Below are 21,036 nucleotides of genomic sequence, written 5' to 3' on the forward strand. Positions count from 1 at the left end.
CACACACACACACACACACACACACACACACACACACACACACACACACACCAGCCTGAGCGCACAAAGCACACACGGACAAGTCGGGCAGATCCCATCCTTATTCTAAGCTGTCACTGTTTCACAAGAAAGGTCAAGTTTTAAATTAAAGTTGCTTTGATTTTGCTGAGATTTTTGTCATTTTAAGGGTCCACGGTTAAGAATACCTGTCTTAAATATCTGTGTATAACATCCACAAGTTACCTTCTTAGACTTTTTTTGACCAGAAAATCAGCATGGCATTTCAGCAGGGTATTCCAAACTACTAAAATAGATTTCAATTACTTAAAATGCCCCAATCAATCACTTGATGTTTTAGTTTTACGTGCTGTTTTGCTATTGTGTGAGTAAATACATGTAGCAAATACATGCAGCAAAGAAAAACCTAAGTGTGTACAAGCCAGTCTCTGCTGCATATCATGTTTCGTTACTTGTTGGTTTTGTTTGCATACTGTTGTAATCCATGTATAATTACCCCTTTCCACAGCCCTCGGGCCCAACCACCATGAAGGGCTGTCTGTGTTGAGCTGTAAGCCATGGAGAGAAGCCATGCAAACCCCTCTGCATGCCGGGAGTCTTTATAACAGGCAGCATGTGTGTGTGAAAGAACTGATCCAAAGTGAGATCCTCAGGATGCTGGAACGTATAAGCTGCTAGTTGGCCGCTATCAGAATTATAATAGGTATCAAGTGGTTTTTTTGGATCTGGTGGACTCTCCCTCGCCCAGCTCAGCAACTGCAAAAATAAATAAATAAATAATAAGAGCACAAATTAACAATTACGATCCTAAAGATGATCTGCTGTTTATCTTTCTCCTGAAAGAACAAAATGATCCTCACCTGCTTTGCAAGTTCCTGTCGTGTTTTGATGTTGAGGTTTCCTCCCATGCCCCTCAGAAGACCAATGATAAACTGTCCCCTCTCATTCACAGCATTCAGGTGGGATAGAGAATTCATTACAGTACCCACCAGGCTAGTTTCAACCACAAAGTCATTCTGGTGTCCAAAGGGAAAACATAAGATGCACCACAGATTAAACCATTACGAACCAACACAAAGCCATTATTATGATTAGGACCTGTTCGTTGAGTCTACTGATTTGCCAAAAATTATGTATAATATTAGCTGCTACAACGATCGTAATAAACACTGGTGATTATTCAGGAGTAAAGGCCCCCACATACTCGAGCGTACATTGCTTTGCGGAGGTCCACATGGACTCAGTGCGGACTCACAGCGGACATCCACCACATAGGTCCGCACAGAGATCAGTTTTTTATGTCTGCATCTGTGGTGTCGCACAATAAACTGCCCAGCGAGTTCACGTCAAACTGTTTTGGATGCGACAACAAGCAGATAAAGTTCAGAATCTGTGTCATTTGTGGATGAAACGGAGTATAATTTTGAAGAGTATTTCATGGAGCTGATTAGAAAACATTAAGCTACATCAAGAAGACTATACTATAAGATACATCAGTGAAAGAATATAAGGACTTTCAGAGAGCAACAAATTTGTGGGAGGAAATAGCTCAAACCCTGGGTAAGGTAAATTATTTTATTTTGTTGTTTTAAAGCTAAAATGCAAGCTAACTTGAGGAATTTGTCAGGCGATCAGTACGCTCGAGTATGAAGTCTCAAACGTCAGCAGACATTATGCGCGTACTCCGTGTGGCTCACGGACTGTACACGGTACGCCCAAGTATGTGGGGGCCTTAATTCAGCTTTATGTTTTAACAATCAAAGTACCTCATCTTAAGTTTTAAATTTACCACAGTTACATTTTTGATAGCTTTTGAGCCAGAGTTCAATGGTAGGATGATAAAAGTAATACCTGTTTGAGAACCCAGTCCAGAGCTCTTTGGAAATAATCCCCCAGCCAGTTTTCCAAGTTATCACGACACTCGTCTGGCTGTCGCCTTAACCACGACTTCACCAAAGCACTCACATCAATGTCCTCATCACTTCAAATGCAGGAAGAATAATGGAGAATAAAAGAATGGTAAGAAAGTAAGAGACAGAGGAATACCAAATTGTTTTTAAAAGGCTAACTGACCTAAGAAAGATCATGCCCATACGGGATATGGTGGCAGGTGAGGCACAACTGAGGTCGTGAGTCTCAAACAGGAAGTTAACATTGGGCCCAAACTGGATGCGCTCTCCACTGGGCATGGTTAACAACCGATTGTCATCGAGGACAGAGTTCAGGCTTTCTACCCACTCTGGGTCGATGTCTCCATCACACACTATCCAGGAGTTCACCTCTGGATTTCACATTAATCCAAACACAGAATACAATAAATGTACAATAATTCTGAGATGACTTTATCAAGCACTAGTGTAGTGTAAAAAGAGGAGATTGTGATATGTTCTAGATAAAAGAAGTACTCAAATGTATGATGGTTGTCAAACAGACTGGTAAAAAAATGCTCTTATGATCTTACCCTGCAGTTCTCTGACTACAGTTCTTGCACTGTGTGTGAGAACACCATCAGACCATTCTCTGGTGTCCATGTCTATATGTCCCAAAAGCTGATGTCTGGGCATGGCTTTAGGATTCATTGTGTACTGCTTCACCTATAAAAATCAACAAAATAAAATTCCAATGACAAAACTGGAAATCTTGTTGTTGTTGTTGTTGTTGTTTGTTATTTTCTAAACTTTTCAATCAATGAAAACTCAAAGTGGAAATTCTCCTCTTACCACTTTGCCGGTCTTGTTGAGAGCAGCCCTGAGCATCCTCCAGAGTGTGGACTTTCCTGCCCCGCTTGGCCCCACGATGACTACACCCATGCGCTGTCTGAGCTGCTCATTTAGTTCCAAAGCCTTTTTCAGCTGAAACAGTGAACAGCGAGTATGTTGGCTGCTTTTATTTGACAACCTTTACTTAAGCCGTTCAAAGGTTTGACTATAAATAATGTGTTGCAGTGAAGCATCCACCAAACTATGCAACTACTATTGTCACAACCCATGCCATGACAATGAATTATGAATGAAATAATGAACACACCTGGCTGGGTATAAGTTCGAGCTGTGCCTCTTTGTAGACTTGTTGTAATGTATCCATTAGTATCTGGTCCACCATGTCGGTGAAATTAACCCCAGAGAAGACGTCTCTGACCAGAGCGTCAAAACGAGAGCTGTCTGCAAAAGTCAGCTTGGACATGGTGTTCAGTCTCAGCGCCTGCACCACAAGATTACTCTCCTGGACTGTATGATGAGAAACAAGGCTAGTGTAGATTTATTTTCTATATACAACAGGAACAACAACAACAAATCCATATACTGGTGAAAACAAAACCTGGTGCCAGAAAATACAGTATAAAACAATAGGCTCGACGAAACTAATTTTGCTTCACTTTTACATGTTTCCTTCTAAAACTGTGCTAATTACTAAAGGCTGTCATGATCTCAGAGATTGTCAACACTTTAGTTCTCAACATTAAAACACAGGCTTTCCCAGCAGGCACAAAGGTGATATTTCTATCACAGCAACACTTGGCCAGGCTTTACATGGAGACAAACACTAGACAACCTTGAGCACATCAGCAGACAGGAGATGTGCACAAAGTGTCTGTCTGCGTGTTGGACTGCTAGAGAGTGGAGTAGTGGACCAGAAGGACTTGACAAGGGTGAAAAGGAGGAAATTAAGAAAAAGCAATAGAGAAAATAAGGAGACAGAGCAGAAAGAATTAAAATGAAAGCACATAAAAGGGGAGACGGCGGGAAAGAAGAAATGTGCAAGAATGATTAGGACAAAAAGACAGGCATCAGGGAGAAAGCTAACAAGAGATTTGAGAGGGAGGAGGAGGAGGAAGGAGGTGAAAAATGGGTACTTCAGAGAAAAACAGTAGGGATCTGGCAAGGTATTTGGGAAGCAAAAATCTAGGAAGGACAAAAGAATAAAGGAGAACAAACATACAGTAGAAGAGCATACCGTTTTGGGATAACATATAGGGTTAGAGTTAAAAAAGGAAATGTTTTACAGGAAAAATTTAGAAGTGAAAGAACTGTAGGTAAGTATGTAAAGAAAAAATGTAGGACTTTGACTTGCTTAAACGTTAATGTAGTTTTATGCATACGCAAATTGAATTCAACAAAATCCCACAGAAAAATGCACATTTTATAAAGTTTTGTCAGAATGTTTGTGACCCATCGAAACTTTGTAAGCCTTTCCACACAAGCAAATGTGCAATATTATCGGCCTGCCATTTTAAGTTATTAAAGAAGGAATATTTAGAAGTTGAATGATGATTAAGCAACTACTGGCTGTCTACAGCATAATAAAACACGCAAAGGTAGGTGAAATATTTATTCAAGACGTCTTGAGCAAGCTGACCACAATAAACTAGTTTCAAATAGTTAATCTAAATACACAATTAATTAGAAATTCATATTGCATTCAGCTGCAGTCAGCTTTGGATACAGAAATTAAGGATTTTTACGATTTTGTTATAAAAATATGGTGCAACTACACACAAACACACACAATGTGACCTGCAAACAAAATTATGTTAAAGCTCATTTAGTTTAGGGGGTGACAGTGGTGACAGGTGGTAGGGGTTCATCCTGTAGCTGGTGGGTCGCCAATTCAAACCCCAAAGAAACAATCAGTAAAATCAGCAAACTGATTGTTTTAATAGGTTTTAATAAATCCCAGCCTCTTGATGAAATAGGTTTGCCCACTTAAAATAAACAGCGCTTTCATTCAACCGTAAATACTATATGACAATACAGCACTGTATTGTCATAAATATTCATGCTCTGCATTTGTGACACTGTTTATGTGTATTGAAAATGTAGATTGTGAACGTGTTTTAGGTTTGAATATGTGTTGGGCAGCAAATACAGTTAGTTAAGGTAACAGCCAGAGCAGCATCAGCTTCCTTATAATTTTCTTGACACACTGCAGTATTGAAGAAGGTAATACGCCCCGGAATAAAAAATAAAAAAAATCCAAAGGGAGAAGACTTACTCTTCTCCTTGTCATGACTTCTCCTTTGTTGCTGCAGGAGACTGCCACAGGCCTTCAGCACAGTCTTCAGAGCACGCAAACCCCAGTCATAGTGCTGCTGAGGTGTCAACAACTCCCTGCAAAGAGAAATAAAGACCTCTTTTTTTTCTTTTCTTTTCTTTTTTTTTTTCAAAAACACACAGTCTTAGCTGACTGTACCAGGGTTGTGCAGTAAAGGATAATATATTCACAAGGTTTATGAACCTCAGTGGAAAGCAATAACACTTTATAGATGAGACAAACAAAAATATCAGACAGATTACATGAAAATGAAACATTAGCTAACAAGTATTCTGGCAGTACATTTAAATACTTTATATCAATACCCACAATGCCTACCTGGCTAGGTTAAAGATTGCAACCAATTTGCCTCCCAGTAGCTCTCCATTTTTGAAGCCTTCTGAGTCGAGGATGACTTTGGCAATGAGCTCGTTGTCGGGCCGGCTCATGGCCACAGGCCTGAATAGCTGCTTCAGGTTGTCTGGGAGTTTCTGCCTGCCTCCATAGCCCTTTCCTGCTGGGTTCAATGTGATGAACACCCCAGAGTTTGGGTCCAATTGCACCTAAAGGATGAAGAAAAGAGAGATAAAATGTTTTCTATATTTGTATAAATATAGTTTCAACTTTTGTTAATAAGAGGTTCTATAAACTTCTACAAAATTCTTGAATATATTACAGATTATTAGCAGCTTAATTTGACAGAAGACTGATAGTAAAGGAAAAGCAGTGTAACGACAAATCAGCCAAAACACTGAACAGAATACCAAAAAGATGATTCTAAAATAGCAAAACAACTGGGTACTGCTTTATCGGTTTCCATACTTGAAAACAAAATATTTTTTGTTTGTTTGTTTTTGTTGGCATTTTACTACTTCTATTTTCTGACCTCCTTCCCCAGCAGTTCACAAGTGTTTTTGTGATGTCTGAGGGAATCTTGAATGGCCTGAATCTGCATGGAAACTGCTGATAGCACTGCTTCCTCTAAACGATTAAACTCGTCAAAGCAGCCCCATGCGCCACACTTTACCAAACCAACAAATATTCGTCCCATTGACTTCACATCGATACCCTGGAAACACACAAAAGAAAAAAAACAAAGAGAAAAACTTGTAAAAGATCTTGCCATGTCCTGAATTTTTTTTAAGTTTTATTGTTTATAATTCAAAAAGCAAATGTACTAATTTGTTGCTCGTGTTGAGCGTTTTTTATCTTTATTAGGAACACTGAAATGACCTCAATACATACTTTAAACTAGTAATTAGACTATTTGTAAAACATATGTTTTACTTTTATAACTTTATATTTTGAATAAAGTGTTAATGTTTGTTAAATGTTAAACCTGCCATCCCCTCATAAGAAATTTATTTTTACCTCATCACAGTTGAACACCAAAACCTGTCGACCAAAGAGCCCCCCTAAGGCTTTGACCGACTCTGTCTTGCCGGTGCCAGCGGGCCCATAGGGGTTTCCACCAAGCCCCATCTTCATGGCCTGGGTCAGAGTCAGGTAGCACTTATCAGTCAGCGGCGTGTGCACCAGCTTAGCTGCATTGCCCTGTGAGACAGTGGGGGTAAGATAAAGGAAAAAGTCAGTGATAAAAACCGGAAAGGTAAAGTGATGATTAGACAGAAGGGAAGATATAAGTGGAAGGGCATTGGAGACATTAAAAGAAGTCAGAAACTTGAAGAAGGAATTAAAACAAACAAAAAAGGGAAGGACAACTGAAGGAAATGGATAAAGAGTGAGAGTCTAGAATGTGTTTGCAGAAAAGTGCAGAGGCAAGGTAAGTTCTGAGCTCCTTATCTCTGTATTAACAGTGCCCCCAAAAGGTAAAAAAAATACATTTCATATTCATAGAAGTATAAAAATGTTGACATGAGAGCCTAATAAATAACAACACAACATTTAAGAAGCTGTGCTATTTAAAGTCTGTTACCAAGATGGATGGAGCTGAAAGGGCACATCTCAGCACAAGCATTTTATTTACTAAAACCCACTGGTGACCGGTGTTCATTAATAGTGATCTGCCATAGAAAAATATAAAGTGTGTGCTCAGTATGTCATTCTGTAGTAAGAAAAACAAGCGGCTGAAGGGTATTCTAGAGAATGCATAATCTTGTCTCTCATTTAAACTGTTATTGATTTCTGAGCATCCAGATTGAATTTATTTTACTTGACAGGGGAAAATATCCAACAACAATAAATGCAACATTGTCAGGATTATTGACCACTGTAGGGAATTCATCTGGAGAAAGAGAGACTGTTAAACATATTTTTAAAATAATTTCTTCTATACAATATATGAATTCAACACACCTGGTACTCATATGTGTAGCTAAACTGTGCATCCACCATGTGTATGTGGCAGCATTTGTCTGTTCCCATGTAGAAGCGAAGCTGTTTCTTCCAGGCCCAATGATCGGCACCGATAACGCCTGCCTGGTTCAGCTGCTTCACCATGCTGATGTTATGAATAATGTCCAGAATCAAAGCTTTCAGCTTCAGCTGCAGGATGCTGGACTCTGAACAGGGAGACAATCAGAGATTTCAGTATTTTAGGTTCGGTTACACAAACAGAAATTTAAAAAAAAAACGGTCAGCTCTGTAACATTTATAAGTTATGTAACTATACATAAAAAGATACAAGTTTTTGCATCACTTTAGCTCTGTTATGGTGGCTCGAATGTCCCAGCTTTTCACCAACCTTGAATGCAGCATTGCATTTATGAAGGCTGAGTGTAAAATGTCTCAAAAGAGAAATGCACAGACAAGCTGAACAGCGCACTGCATTGTCTGATTCAGCAGACAATTTGTGTATGGACATTTGATTTGCATAGCTTATTTCTACTTGTGCAGTTTGGTGTGCACATAAAAAACTGTTTATGCATTTGTGAATCTTGCTGTACATACAAATCTTGCTTTATGCTTGTGGATCGTATTGTTTGCATACAAATCTTGTGGTACCCTTCAGTGAACACTTCTGATAATATTTTATTTCCAAATGATTGTAATCATTACTGTTATCGTTTTAGGCCTTATTTAAACAGTATTCAGCAAGGTTACTTAGTTGACTGGTTCTGACAAGAAGACTGGCTAACATGAATATATTTTATTACAATAAGAATACTTTAGAAGTACAGATGTGTAAACAATACACAATTAAGCTTGGTTATAATAGAATTTGTTTGAAATTGTGAAAAATAATGACTTAAAAACAGAACAATAGGAAGTTAACAGATGCACAAATATTTAATTACTCTGGATTATTTTTTGCCTAAAAATGCCCCACCTTCATACAAAAGAAAAATCAAATTGTCCTTTTTATTACAATCAGCATGTAAACTGCCAAAGATTATTTTAAAAATCAGAAAACAAAATAAAAGGACTTTTTATAACCTGCCTTTTAATATCTGTTTCTAGAGTTCAAATTACACTTCAGATAATATATTTTCTTCAGTTGCCTTTAATATTTTGTTGGAAGTAATTAATTACTGAAGTCAGCCCTGGAAGCATACTTAAAAATCTTTCCAAATGCATGCCAAACTGTCTCGCCTTTGTGCCAAAGGAGGAGAAAAGTCCCCCTCTTCCTTCTTGGTTTATGGCTCTTTTATGTAAATTAAGAAATTAGATTACCCCTAGTGGCATTACTTTAGCGGCTTTAATTAGTGTGAACACTCTACAGTCTCTTCATATACCTTTTTTTATATTTAGGAGAGCCAATAATGTAATGAGATGGTATCTGGGAAAGCATTTCTGTTATAGGATATAAATAGAGTTTTTCTATGCAAGATGTTCCCAGAATGGACCGAGTTTTCTGTCCATGTTTAATAGTAATAATCAGAAATACATAGTGGTATTTTACAACCATGCTGAAAAACCTAAAATCACATTTGGCTGATGTCCAACTGTCATGAAGTCCAAAAAATGTCTCCAGTTTCCTTTTACAGAAGATAAACAAGATTTTATTTTACGGATACATTTTATGTCACCAGAGATTTGCATTTACAGCAAACATGATTATTATCAGCCTTATGTAGATGTTTTTTATGTCACGCACAAATAGAAAGGTTCAGTTTTGTTTTTTTTTTACAAAAAGTGAAGCCATCATATTTTATGTGGAGGCGTATTCAGTCGTGTGTCAACCTCTCGGTGCACACTTTTAAAAAGGTACTGCCCCTCTGAAACAATACAAAGTAGATCAGTGAAGTGGATTATTTTCCAAGTCCTCTGTAAAAACCCATCATTTTGATCACAGTGCAATCACTAACAGCCCAAAAGAGAGACCGAGGGAGGAACAATGTGAAGCAAATACCTGCAAACATTTTTAAACCTCATAAAAAAGGTCTCTGTTGTGTCCGTTTGTTGTATCTATCTGGGATTTAGGTATGAGGTAAAGATAGAAAGTATGAACTAAAATTAAACAAAGAAAATTTTACACTTCAGACCATTTGAGTTCATTTATAGCTAAAGGTACTTCACAGAGGTTGAACGTTAAAGTCAGTTTTATTTATGTAGCACTTTATAAACAACAAAATTTGCATCACAGTGCTGAGCAGCAAAAAATGAATTACAAAACAAAAAGTAATAAAAGTAAGTCTTCATACTCAAAGGGTGACTTTAGTCATGGTTAGTAGAATAAACAATAAAATGTGGTAAAAATGCTCCATAAAACACAAATCAAGTATTCAAGCCTTGCTCATTTTTAATATCAATGAGTAGAGCTGAGTCTTAAATTTCATATTTTTTAAAGATTTAATGGGTTTTTTAAACAAAAACGTTATTCTGTAAAACTTTTAAAGGGGGAGGGGGATTATGCAAAATTGATTCCTTAAGCTTTACATCATGTTTTAATATTCCCTCATCAAAACATACAGCCGCTGCTCCTCCACGTCGAGAGGAGCCAGTTGAGGTGGYTCGGGCATCTGGTTAGGAAACCTCCTGGACAACTCCCTGGTGAGGTGTTCCGGGCACGTCCCACTGAGAGGAGGCCCAGAGGGAGACCCAGGACACGTTGGAGGGACTATGTTTCTCGGCTGGACTGGGAACGCCTTGGGATTCCCCCGGAGGAGCTGGCCCAAGTGGCTGGGGAGAGGAAAGTCTGGGTCTCTCTGCTTAGGCTGCTGCCCCTGCGACCCGACCCCAGATAAATGGCAGAAAATGCACGGACGGACTGACAAAAACGTACAGCGTTGCTTTGACTCATTCATGCAAGTTTGAGAAATCCTTGAATCTTATGTGGTAGACATGTAGAGCTGCCTAAACACATGCTAGTACAAAGCGCTTCTGTTATGTTCATTTACACTACAGCAAAAACGCTGAGTTTGATTATGATTACAGTTTTCTTCAAAATAATTGCTCTAAAATTACATTATCTTTGCTTTTTATGAAAATTTTCTACCGCGATATATGCCGTTACCGTGAAGGGATTCAATTTATACCGTAATATGAATTTGAGGTCATACTGCCCAGCCCTAATGTCAACATAACTTAAAAGTTCAGTAACTGTGTGTTCCCACAAAATCAATAAACTGATAAAAGTTAACTCAAAAGTGTGTAATATCTGACTGGTGTTCTCCATGCTGTGCTAATTGAAAACATTCAATCTTAAAGGTTTGTTTGTTTATTATCCTGATTTTGTGTGAATCACTTTCAATCTACATGGATGAAACAAACTTCAGAATGACAGAAAGAATCTGGTGCAGGTCTAAGAGAAACTGCACACTTATTTTGTTCATGCACATGATACAAAAACCCACCTGTGTTAGAATGGTCATCCGAGCTGGTCTCCACTGTGGTGTAGTGCTCCAGTTTGCTATTGAGCTCAACCTCCAGTTGGTGTAAATTTTGCTCTTTCATTGCTCTTTCCACATCTTCTGCAAACTGGATTTGCTCAGCCAGACACAAAATCTACAAAAAAAAAAACACACACACTTTTGATTGACATTTAAGAAAATGCATAACTTGTGAAAATGTTTACATTATAGAAAACTAAGTAGCACAGTGATACAAACAAGTCAACAAAAACTTTGCAAGCTTTTGAGGACATTTACAAAGAAAAGAAAAAAAACCTTTTTTTTTTTTTTGGAATAAATATTTGTGGGCACCTGTGATGGATAGCGTGAGGGGTCCACCTCCCCTTTCCTCCCTGCAGTCAGACATTCATGCAGCAGATGCTTAAGAGTCTCCTTCATTTCCACAGACAGCTCACTCAGCCAAACCTGGAAAGACGTGAACAATGTATGAGCTGCCATCTTGAGGTGTACAAATAAAGGTAAAATATTACCATTTTTAACAGAAAACGACTGGTGATTTTTAGCGCAAGCTTTGGCACCCACTCAAGAACACAAAAAAATATAGAATGCCAAAAACTTTACCTCAACCAGACTGGAGATGTGTACAGAATTTCTGAGTTGAACTACTTCTCCCTCCAAAGAACACATTGCAACAATGTTCTGGCACTGCTCATCAAATACAACACTGTGGATGCCTGCATTCATAACACACATGCAGACAATGCTCAATGTCTAAAACAATTTTCTGTTTTTCAAAGAAGTAAATAAAACAGTAGAATGAAGGAAAAACAACACAACAGGACTGAACTTTAAAAGAATGAAACAGAGAATACGAAAAAACTAACAAACAAGGAATCCAAACCTGCAAACAGTTTTTTGAGGTGTGATTGGATGACGCTTGGGTTGGTCGCTTGTCCCAGAATCTCCAAAAGATCATCATCTCCTATAAAATAGAAACGTGGGAAGGCAGAGCGCTTTTCCTGCAAGAAACACAAACACACAAAGCCAGTGACAGCATGTCCTAATGTTTGAATAAAGGTGTAAAATCTGTACGGAGAAACGGATATGTGTGCGTACCTCCAAGAACTCATTCAGTGACTTTTGGCAGCGCTGAAGCTGATCCAGAATGGTGACGAGGGAGTTTCTGATGCCAGCTCGTGAGCTCAGAGAAACAACTCTGTTGTCCCTCTGAATATCTGACATTATAGACCTGGCAACATAAATAAATTTGTATCATGCTTAAAATATACTCTATTGGCAGCACGACGGCTCAGTGGTTAGCACAAACGCCTCACAGCAAAATGGTCCTGAGTTTGATCCCTGGTTCAGACCTGGGGTTTTTTTGAACACCGTTTGAATGTTCTCTTCGTGCTTGTGTGGGCTTTTTCCGGGTACTCCGGTTTTTCCCTCAGCACAAAAGTATGTACCTTCAGGCCCAGGCCTCGCTTGAAAAAGAGATCTGTGATCTCACTGGGACTTGCTTGGTAAAACAATGCTAAAAAATACATTTTATCTAATGGCACTTTCATCATGCCTTGTGGTTTGAACAACAGAACTGGGACATGAGCTGAAAGTACTGGCATCTTATTTGACACTGTATCTGGTATAAAACTGTGGCTCTCAAAGTAAAGTACAAAGTACCTGAAGTCTTCATCTACTCGCTTGAAGCGGGCCTCCTCTCGAGGTAATGCTCCTCGCCCAAAAATAGGCTCCAGATAAACCCAGCGCCTCTGAATGGTGTTCAGACTGAGCAGGTACTCGTCTAAGTCTGACAGACGAACCTCCCACAGACCAACCTGAAAACACAACAGTATTTATGGAAAACATGTGTTTGCTGCTTTAAAATCTTAAAAAGAAAAGCTATGCAACTAGTAAAAAGGGAATTCTATCTGTGTTGTAAATTTGAATCCTTTGATCTGACCTTGTCCTGGAAGCTGCGATAGTGGGGTGAATCTTTCAGGGATTGCAGCAGACAGCGGTTATCTCCCACCTGTAGGTGTAAAAAGGATAAAAAAAGCTTGTTTGCTAATCCTTAAACTTTAAATGTAGGCAGATGTGCCCTAAAACTTCTTGAAGACATTTTTTGTGCCTTTCATGTCTCTCTGATTTAAAGTTACAGCAGATTAGCTCCTGGACAATAATGTGTGCCAGTAATATATTACTTTAATTCATATTATGTACTCTTTACATAAAACAATATGCAGACATGTTATGCAGCAAATGTGTTTGTGTGCTTGCACATACTACATCAGTGGTTCCCATCTTAGGAGAACAGGTTGGGGACTACCATAGTAGATAAATCAATGTGGTTGTTTTTGTTGTTATTTTTTGTTCCATATATTTTTACCTGGTTGACTATATCCTTCCAGTCCTTGATGAGGGTTAGTGTGCGCCCACTGTTGTCTGTGTACTCAGTTAGGGTGAAGGTAGCTGCAGCACCCCACAAATCCAGCTCCCTGAGAGCTTCTCTGATCGTCACCTCTGCCTGAGCGCGACTGTTCAAATCCTACAAAAGAAACATGCATTAAGACACAAAATGCTCACCCCTGCGTCACTTCTCTAAGACAGAGAGCACAAACTCTTAGCTCTCATCAAACACATCATTCACACCTGCTATACAGGGTGTATCAGAAAAAAGTATACTCTCAGAAAAATTGCCATAAAATTAGCAAAGATAATAACTTTGAAAATGTAGGCGTAACTTTTGGTAGAGGGGATCATTCTGCTTCGAATGACACCAAAATCTTAGTTAAGGCTTCACGCTCCAGTGAGCAGGGAAGGTTGGAAATTCACAAAATTCATGTCCATTGCACAAGGAAATGTGAGGGTTAAAATACAATCTGTCACATAAAATTAAAAGTTTAGATGGTTTTTTACAAGCATGCCAAGGTGTTTTTTAAATAATTAACCCTTTCATGTCCTAACGTCGAAACAAAAATATTGCATTTTTGAGTGGATCATAACCAACAATAACCACACGATCACATGATCTTGTACCAGGTTATGGAATAATTACATGTTATACCCACTGAATACATGTACATGTACATGTAATGTACATGTACAGTCCATTACATGTAATGTTAGTTGGCTGGATTGACTTGTGTACGGCCACATCATGTGTTTGTTAACCCTTGGTTTTGATCCACTCAAAAATGAGATACATTAGCTTCGACGTTAGGACATGAAAGGGTTAATTGTTTTAAAAACGCCTTGGCATGCGTGTAAAACACCATCTAAACTTTTAATTTTATGTGACAGATCATATTTTAACCCTCACATTTCCTTGTGCAAAGGACATGAATTCTGTAAATTTCCAACTGTCCCTGCTTTTTGGAGCGTGAAGCGATTTTGGTGTCATTCGAAGCAGAATGATCCCCTCTACCAAAGGTTATGCCCACATTTTCAAAATTATTATCTATGTTAATTTTATGGCGTTTTTTCTGAGAGTATCCTTTTTTCTGATACACCCTGTATGTGGGAATCAAATGTAGACTTCTGTGGACGCAAGATGAAACAAAACACAGACATGCTTTTGAAACATAAAAGCACAATTCATAAAAAGTAGTCAAAACATTTAAGTGCAGACAAAGTTTACTTTGTTACAAACAATAACAAATGTATGTACATCAAGCAGTAGTCAGTTAGTAACTTTATTTCAAACAATATTTAAATGACTAAGCAGAAAACTTTTTTTTTACATTTATTCTGATCCGTTTAATGATCACTGTTTGTACGAACCTTAAGCTCCAGTGCCTTTTCTATGATGGTATTTGCCACACCGAGGAGGTCATTAAAGGTTAGTCTTTCCAGTGTTGTCCCCCGTGGAAGACCCAACAAACGGAACATGTCCAACCAGTGATCCTGGGAAAGGTGCTCCCCTCGTACGTACTTCAGCACAGGCACCATGTTCTACACATGCAAGTAAAGTCAAGAAATGAAGCACTACCTTGTATTCTTTTATTTCTGCTAAATAACTGACTCACTTTCATAAGAATAAAAGTCATTCTTAATTACAATAAAATTTTCTTGCAGCTGGGAGCTGAAATATTTGAAGTGACTAAAAAATGTGTGTTTTGAAGTAAAAAGTATTCAAATTTCTGAACACTAGTTAGAGATTACATGACTTAAAGTGTAAATACACTGTATCAAGGAGAAAAAGACATCTGTAAAAGTACAATTAAATACCTTATATTTGTCCACTTCTGCTTGTAGTTTAACAGACAAGGCAGTAGGTTGCTCCAGTTTACTTAACCGTTCTTGCCACATAAACAAAAACTCCTCAAACACGTACGTCTTACTCCTACAGTTTATAAGTAAGAAACAAATTGGACACATTGATTCACACCAACTTACACAGCAATGATACAACTTCAGAATAATACTGAAATCCTGCCGGCCTATGTTAACGCTCACCTGAATGAGATCCAGTCCTCCTGGGCCTTCTCAGTGAAACCTTGCTGCCACTCCTCATACAGACCCCACATCTGGCTGTACTCTGCCATGTCTCGTTTTGTTTCTTCCGCCAGGGAGAAGTCTGGAGGCTCCAGATCAAAATAGGTACAGTCTTCCCTGCAGAAAGAAGAGGACTTTTATTATTTTTGCCTCAGTAAAGATGTTACAAGCTGTACTTTTTATTTTATTGACTGTCAAGATGCAGGACAGCAGAACATGATTTGATTATACAATGTAGCAGCTGCTCTGTTCATAATGCCCTGGGCTGTAATGTAATGAAGAGAGGACATCAATAATAAATTAAATGTCATCATTTCAGTAGAATAAAACACACAAATAGGGCACGTTTTGTCACATCATAAATTGCGAGGGGTATTTTGGCAGTCTTGAACCTCTCAGTATGGGGAAAAAAATACAGATTTATAAACTTACAGCAGTTTATTGTGTACAAGCTCAAGCTCCTGAAACTCCTGCTGTTTGTCCCTAATGGTCTGAAGACATGCGAGCAGAGCAGCGTGATCACCGGTCTCCAGAATCTCATCTTTAGGCTTTAGTTGATCCCAGCGGGCCTTAAACCGCTCCAGATCGGCCCTGTAGGCGTTAATGCGCCCTGCCACATGATTTCGCATCACCTCCACCTAAAAAACATGCAACAAGCATGAGAACACATAACTGAACACGGCAAAAGACAGGGGCTGCCGAGTGAAAAACGGTGAGTCTCTGTTTGAGATGATGTCACCTGGTCTTTGATCATAAGCTGGTGGCTCTCCATGACCAGCTCCAGTTTGTCCCACTTGGCTCTCAGCGAAGACAGAGAGTCCAGGCCTGCCCCGGCTACAGCTCGCAGCAGGCGATTCTTCTCCTCAGCAAACTGGAACTGAGGCAAGACCTATACACATACAGTATATCAAGAATGGTTTTATTCCAGTTACATACCAAACAACTGGCTCATCTTACACTGAATTAGAGTACACTTGTCTTAAATTTGCTTATGTATGTATTTTAAATTGTTTTCTGACTGGAAGCAGAATAACAGAACAGTCTTTTCTTAAATCAAGCATTTCAATACTGTTTTTTTTTTAAGAAGTTCTAGATTTGGGAGTGAACATATCTTACTTCTGGCTTGCGGGTGAGTATCTGGTTATATTTGCCATTAGCCGCCCCAATCTCCTCCATGCTCTCGGGTCGTGAGGACAAGGCCTCCATTGATTCTGACACAAAACTGTTTATGGCCTGTGTGTGGCCTGAAACCAGTGTATGCATGATAATGCAGAAGAGGAAAGGGAAAATAAAAACAGAACAAGAAAATGAGATCGGAGGCGAAGTAACTCAAAACCAAAAAGGAAAATAAAAAAGCAGAATACCAAACAGAAGAAATTACTGGGGAAAATACATTTGGCTTGTAAAGTGAAAGTTTTAGAACCCTCTTTTCATTGTTACAAAAAAAAAAAAGAAACTCATTCCAATAACTTGAGACTAAGAAGTAAGCATCATGTGTCTGTGCCCACCTTGTACAGACTTTCTGAGTGATGAGAGCAGCATGTCAAACAGCCTCTGGATCAGATCGTCAATGGTGGCTTTAACTGGCTCACAGTTGACTATAATACAGTCCACCTTCTCCTGACTGACAAAAACAGAACGGATCATTGAAACTCAAAATGTATGAAACTCTTTTACAGAGGTGTAAGTTTCTTGTTCTTTAAAGGAGACACGTTGTGCAAAATCAAGTTTTTTAGTTGTTAAAATGCATTTTGCTGTGTACTTGGAGTCTCTAGGAGTGCAGAAAATTTGACTTTAGTCTCTCCCGGTGCTGCATAGATATTGTTATATTCTGTTTGGGTCATATTTTTCAATCTGTTCAGTTTGCTCAATTTTCTATGACATTCTCTAACTAGCTCCAACATGTAAGGCTGGATGGGCTTCCCTTGTTTACTTTTTAATTAATTTGTCAAATAAAAAGTATAGCTGTAAGCCCCTCTATCAAACTAAATTGGCTGTGAAGTGCCTTCTTTTGGATTTAAAGAGACAGCATCAAAACGAGTTGCTCTGAGACACACCTCAGAAAAGGGGTGAAAGAGGGGCTTGTGGAGTTACAATAAGGAGGAATTCAGACCAAAGCATTGCAATTCCACTTATAGACCCCCAACTGATTGTTTTAAATGTGAAAAAGAAAGATTTAAAAGCATGACATGTCTCCTTTAATACCAGCTGAGAACTGTGTCAAACACATATTTTTGTTGTGTTTACTCTTTTATTAAAAATGTGTTTGTTTCCTAATTTCTTGACTGTGAAAAGTACCTGGGCAGGCGTTCCGACTCTTTCCCTCTAGCTTTCAGGGCCTTGAAATTTCTCTCCCAGTCCTGAACAGAACTGAGATACTTCTCCACCAACTTCTCCAAATCCACCTGGCCAAGCACAACCCATTCCTACATACACCCATACGCACACATACGTATTTCCTGTTTTTAAATGTGACCGTATGAAAGGTGACAGAAACTGCTCAAAAATGACGACATAAAACTGAACTAAAAAGGGGGACGAAAGGGAAGTATGATTTTAGCTGAGGGCTTCCCCCTGTGCTTTAGGCATGCAAGACTTCAGGCAAAAGCGAAAAGGTTACCAACTTTGTGTCTCTGTTCATTAAGAGGGACAAAAAAGGGGAAATGTGGGCTGAAACATACAATGAGTTTCTGTGCATTGAATAGAGAAGCATGACTGATCAAAGTTTCATTATTTCAAAGAAAACAAATGAACTATTGCACAAAACAATGCTTCACTGAGCAAAACAAATGTCAGTAGTAAACATTATTCTTGATTCATTTAAAACAAATGGACACCTTAGCACTTCGACTGACAGAAAAGTTAACGATAAATTCTTAGAAAGATTATTACAGCTATGAAATTATCTAATGATGAAGCACCTTAAAAATGTCTTGTACAGCCTGCAGGCGATTGAAGAGGTCTTCAGCCTTGCTGAAAATGGTAAGGAACCCAGAGGCGTTTCTGTCAATCATGATGTTAAAGATAAGCTCCTCCCCCTGGATACTGACTCCTCTAAACTGGTTCGGGATCGAGATAAAACGCTTCATCTCCCGGAAATATCGCGCTCGCACCTCCTCAAAGGGCGGACGGAACTGTAGACGGCCCTGCCTTTTGAAAAGAAAAGAATAGTTTAAAAAGGATATAAGTTAAGACGAATTAAAAGAGAAAATGACAGACAGGCAGAGGGGAATGCTGAAATGAAGAATCGAGAAAACCAAGAGGTGGGGGGAAAGCAAAGCGATGCTGTCATTTGTTTAACGTAAAAAGTTAGTGCCATGAAAGGACACAAATAGCTAAAAAAAAACACGCAGAAAAGTTACAGTACAGAACAGACAGTTATACCGAAAGCAACACAACTGAGAACGTGTGCACTGACTTGAAAATGAGGTCGATGTGAATTTCAGGCAAGTTCCTGTTTAGAGCCTCTAGTCCAGTCTGATACTGGTGTTCGAGGGCCTTGTAGAGCTGATGGTTCCAGTGCTGACGCCACGCTTGCATGTCATCACTCCTGAAGCCCTGTGTTCACACACGTGTGCACGTATTAGCTCTCCAAATAAAAGCAATACAAATGTCTTACTCAGACTGCTTTAAGAAAGAATAGAAAGCAGTAACTGAAGGACATATTAAGTAGTAAGTCCTAAAGCAGCAAAGATTTATATAAGTCAGGGATACCTGAGCTTCTAGAGTAGCAAAGCCAGTACGAAGCTCCTGAAGTCCATCTTTCCATCGCTGCTGATGCTTCAGTAGATCAACATTCATAAGTGTCACCACCTGAGAAATGTACCCAGAGGTTAGGACAGAAATGCACAAAGGAGTCAAGTTATTACAGCCTGATTAAGTGGGGAAATAATGTGTCTCCTAATGCATATGCTCATAGCGATCATTCAGATTACTGTCGAGATTACTGCCTCTGGGCTACAACAGCTACCACCTTGTCAATGAAGTCAGTGTGCCATTTTCGTAACTTTCTGTTCACGGAGGAAAGCTTCTCGGCAGCAGACTGCAGCTTGGTGATGTAACCCTCCAACTCTTTGGGATTATCCCAGGTGATCTGCAGTTTACCTCCTGATTCTTTTGACTGGGAACGAGGGTTCTGGTAAACAACAGAAACAGCAGGATAATTCATAGTCTGTAAAATAAAACCAGCTTCGTGTGCATTTTTTTAAGCTAACAAACAATTTTCTTCTTCTGAATATGTTGTGTTTGAAATGGATCATGAGCAACTGGAAAGAATCCTGAAACAGGAACGTGCCACTTTGTGATGTAAACATCTTGAATCAAATTGACTTTAAAAATTATTTAGCTGCATTTCTGTAAAGGTAGGTTGAAGAAAACATCAATAATTTCTAAATTTATACTGAACATAAACTTAAAAGTCTGTATTCAGAGGTGGTAAGTCATCAGCTAATTAACAAACCTTACAAAACTATTCCTTCCAGAAGAAGACATTACCTTGATGACTTGTTCAAAAGCGAGAGCAAGACTAAGCATCATGGGTCTCTGAGAAGGAATCATCTGCTGGTCAATGGTGTTGTAAAAATGGGCCACCTACAGCACAGTGGTGCTTTGTTACAGGAGCATTGTGTAACAGCTCTGAACAATCACACAAACATAAACCAGAAGATATCATGGGTTGTCTCCTCCCCTCTCACCTGTTTCAGGACAACAGCTTGCCTGTAGAATTTATCTGCTGTATTTGCTGCCTGCTGTATCTTGGCTGAGATGGGAAAACCCAGAGCTGAAAGCTGCCTGACCTCCCGGAGCAGGCTGACCAGTCTGTCTGAGTACTGGATCTTCAGACTGCCATCCACGTGGTCCAGTTCCATCACACAGCTACTGGCCTGAAGACTGCACAGATGGAGAGAAAAGAATATTTACACAAATGCAGAACGTGAAGCGTTTTCACAACAGGAACCCACTCATCTAAAACCTTTAATCACTTATGAAACAAACACTCTATTGGAAGTGTCTATGTACTCTGTGTACTGTTTAAATATTTTGGGATATTGATTTTATACTTTTAGAGGAAATCCAGTAAGTTACAATCTGCCGTGCTGGTTTACACAGCAATACATTATTGATAGTTGTGATGTAAAATGGGTTCCAGGGACCATTCTCACAGTTAGATGAGACCTTAATTTGAAGTGAGCACAGTAGAAAACAAAACTAAAAATATTACAGGCAAACCTCACTAAGTTTCAAGAGATTAAAGAGACAATAAGATGAGTGTGCAGTGAAGTAGAGCTGGGCGATATGGCCTAAAATCAATATTGCGATATATTGACCAGTTCACCTGGATAACGATAAATGCACAATAACTCTTACCATCCGCCCACCATACACAAATACACAGTATAGTATAGTCGTAACACTATACACTGTGTCCATGTTCTTAGTCAAAGTACACAGTTTAGATATTGAACAGCTTTTCTGTAGTTGATATTTGTCATTTTAGTGTTTTTAGTATTTGACAAAAAAAAACCTTTTTGGCAAAACTTGAGTCAGATATAGTGAAAAAAATATTTAACATCAGCATATTATAACTATTCAGTGCAAACACATTATGTATAATTTTATATTTAATAAAATATGAATAAAATATAAAATATGAATTCCTGTAATGAGCATTCATGAGAATTGTCGCTCAGGAGTGAGTTGAAGTTTTTTGTTATGCTGTTGGAAGACTATTGTTTTAATT

The 21,036-nt window shown here is 38.8% G+C and overlaps 1 protein-coding gene across 1 annotated transcript in view; it reads right to left on the reverse strand.

Annotated features, from left to right (window-relative positions):
• Positions 1-21,036, reverse strand: part of dync2h1 (dynein cytoplasmic 2 heavy chain 1) — a gene marked incomplete in the record, with an annotated part of 120,612 nt that overhangs the window by 90,600 nt on the left and 8,976 nt on the right. The window contains 34 exon segments of the mRNA XM_014014065.1: positions 515-774; positions 879-1,034; positions 1,870-1,999; positions 2,092-2,299; positions 2,480-2,612; positions 2,739-2,870; positions 3,046-3,245; positions 5,011-5,126; positions 5,389-5,612; positions 5,936-6,118; positions 6,421-6,603; positions 7,366-7,571; positions 10,806-10,956; positions 11,154-11,267; positions 11,424-11,536; positions 11,704-11,821; positions 11,919-12,051; positions 12,483-12,637; positions 12,763-12,831; positions 13,189-13,347; positions 14,583-14,753; positions 15,030-15,144; positions 15,258-15,413; positions 15,729-15,934; positions 16,036-16,185; positions 16,413-16,540; positions 16,805-16,920; positions 17,595-17,722; positions 18,218-18,446; positions 18,715-18,854; positions 19,011-19,109; positions 19,270-19,431; positions 19,791-19,886; positions 19,991-20,186. Of these exon segments, the coding sequence (XP_013869519.1) occupies positions 515-774; positions 879-1,034; positions 1,870-1,999; positions 2,092-2,299; positions 2,480-2,612; positions 2,739-2,870; positions 3,046-3,245; positions 5,011-5,126; positions 5,389-5,612; positions 5,936-6,118; positions 6,421-6,603; positions 7,366-7,571; positions 10,806-10,956; positions 11,154-11,267; positions 11,424-11,536; positions 11,704-11,821; positions 11,919-12,051; positions 12,483-12,637; positions 12,763-12,831; positions 13,189-13,347; positions 14,583-14,753; positions 15,030-15,144; positions 15,258-15,413; positions 15,729-15,934; positions 16,036-16,185; positions 16,413-16,540; positions 16,805-16,920; positions 17,595-17,722; positions 18,218-18,446; positions 18,715-18,854; positions 19,011-19,109; positions 19,270-19,431; positions 19,791-19,886; positions 19,991-20,186 (5,235 nt within the window).

The sequence above is a fragment of the Austrofundulus limnaeus genome, unplaced genomic scaffold, assembly GCF_001266775.1.
Source record: "Austrofundulus limnaeus strain Quisiro unplaced genomic scaffold, Austrofundulus_limnaeus-1.0 Scaffold109, whole genome shotgun sequence".
NCBI lineage: Eukaryota > Metazoa > Chordata > Actinopteri > Cyprinodontiformes > Rivulidae > Austrofundulus > Austrofundulus limnaeus.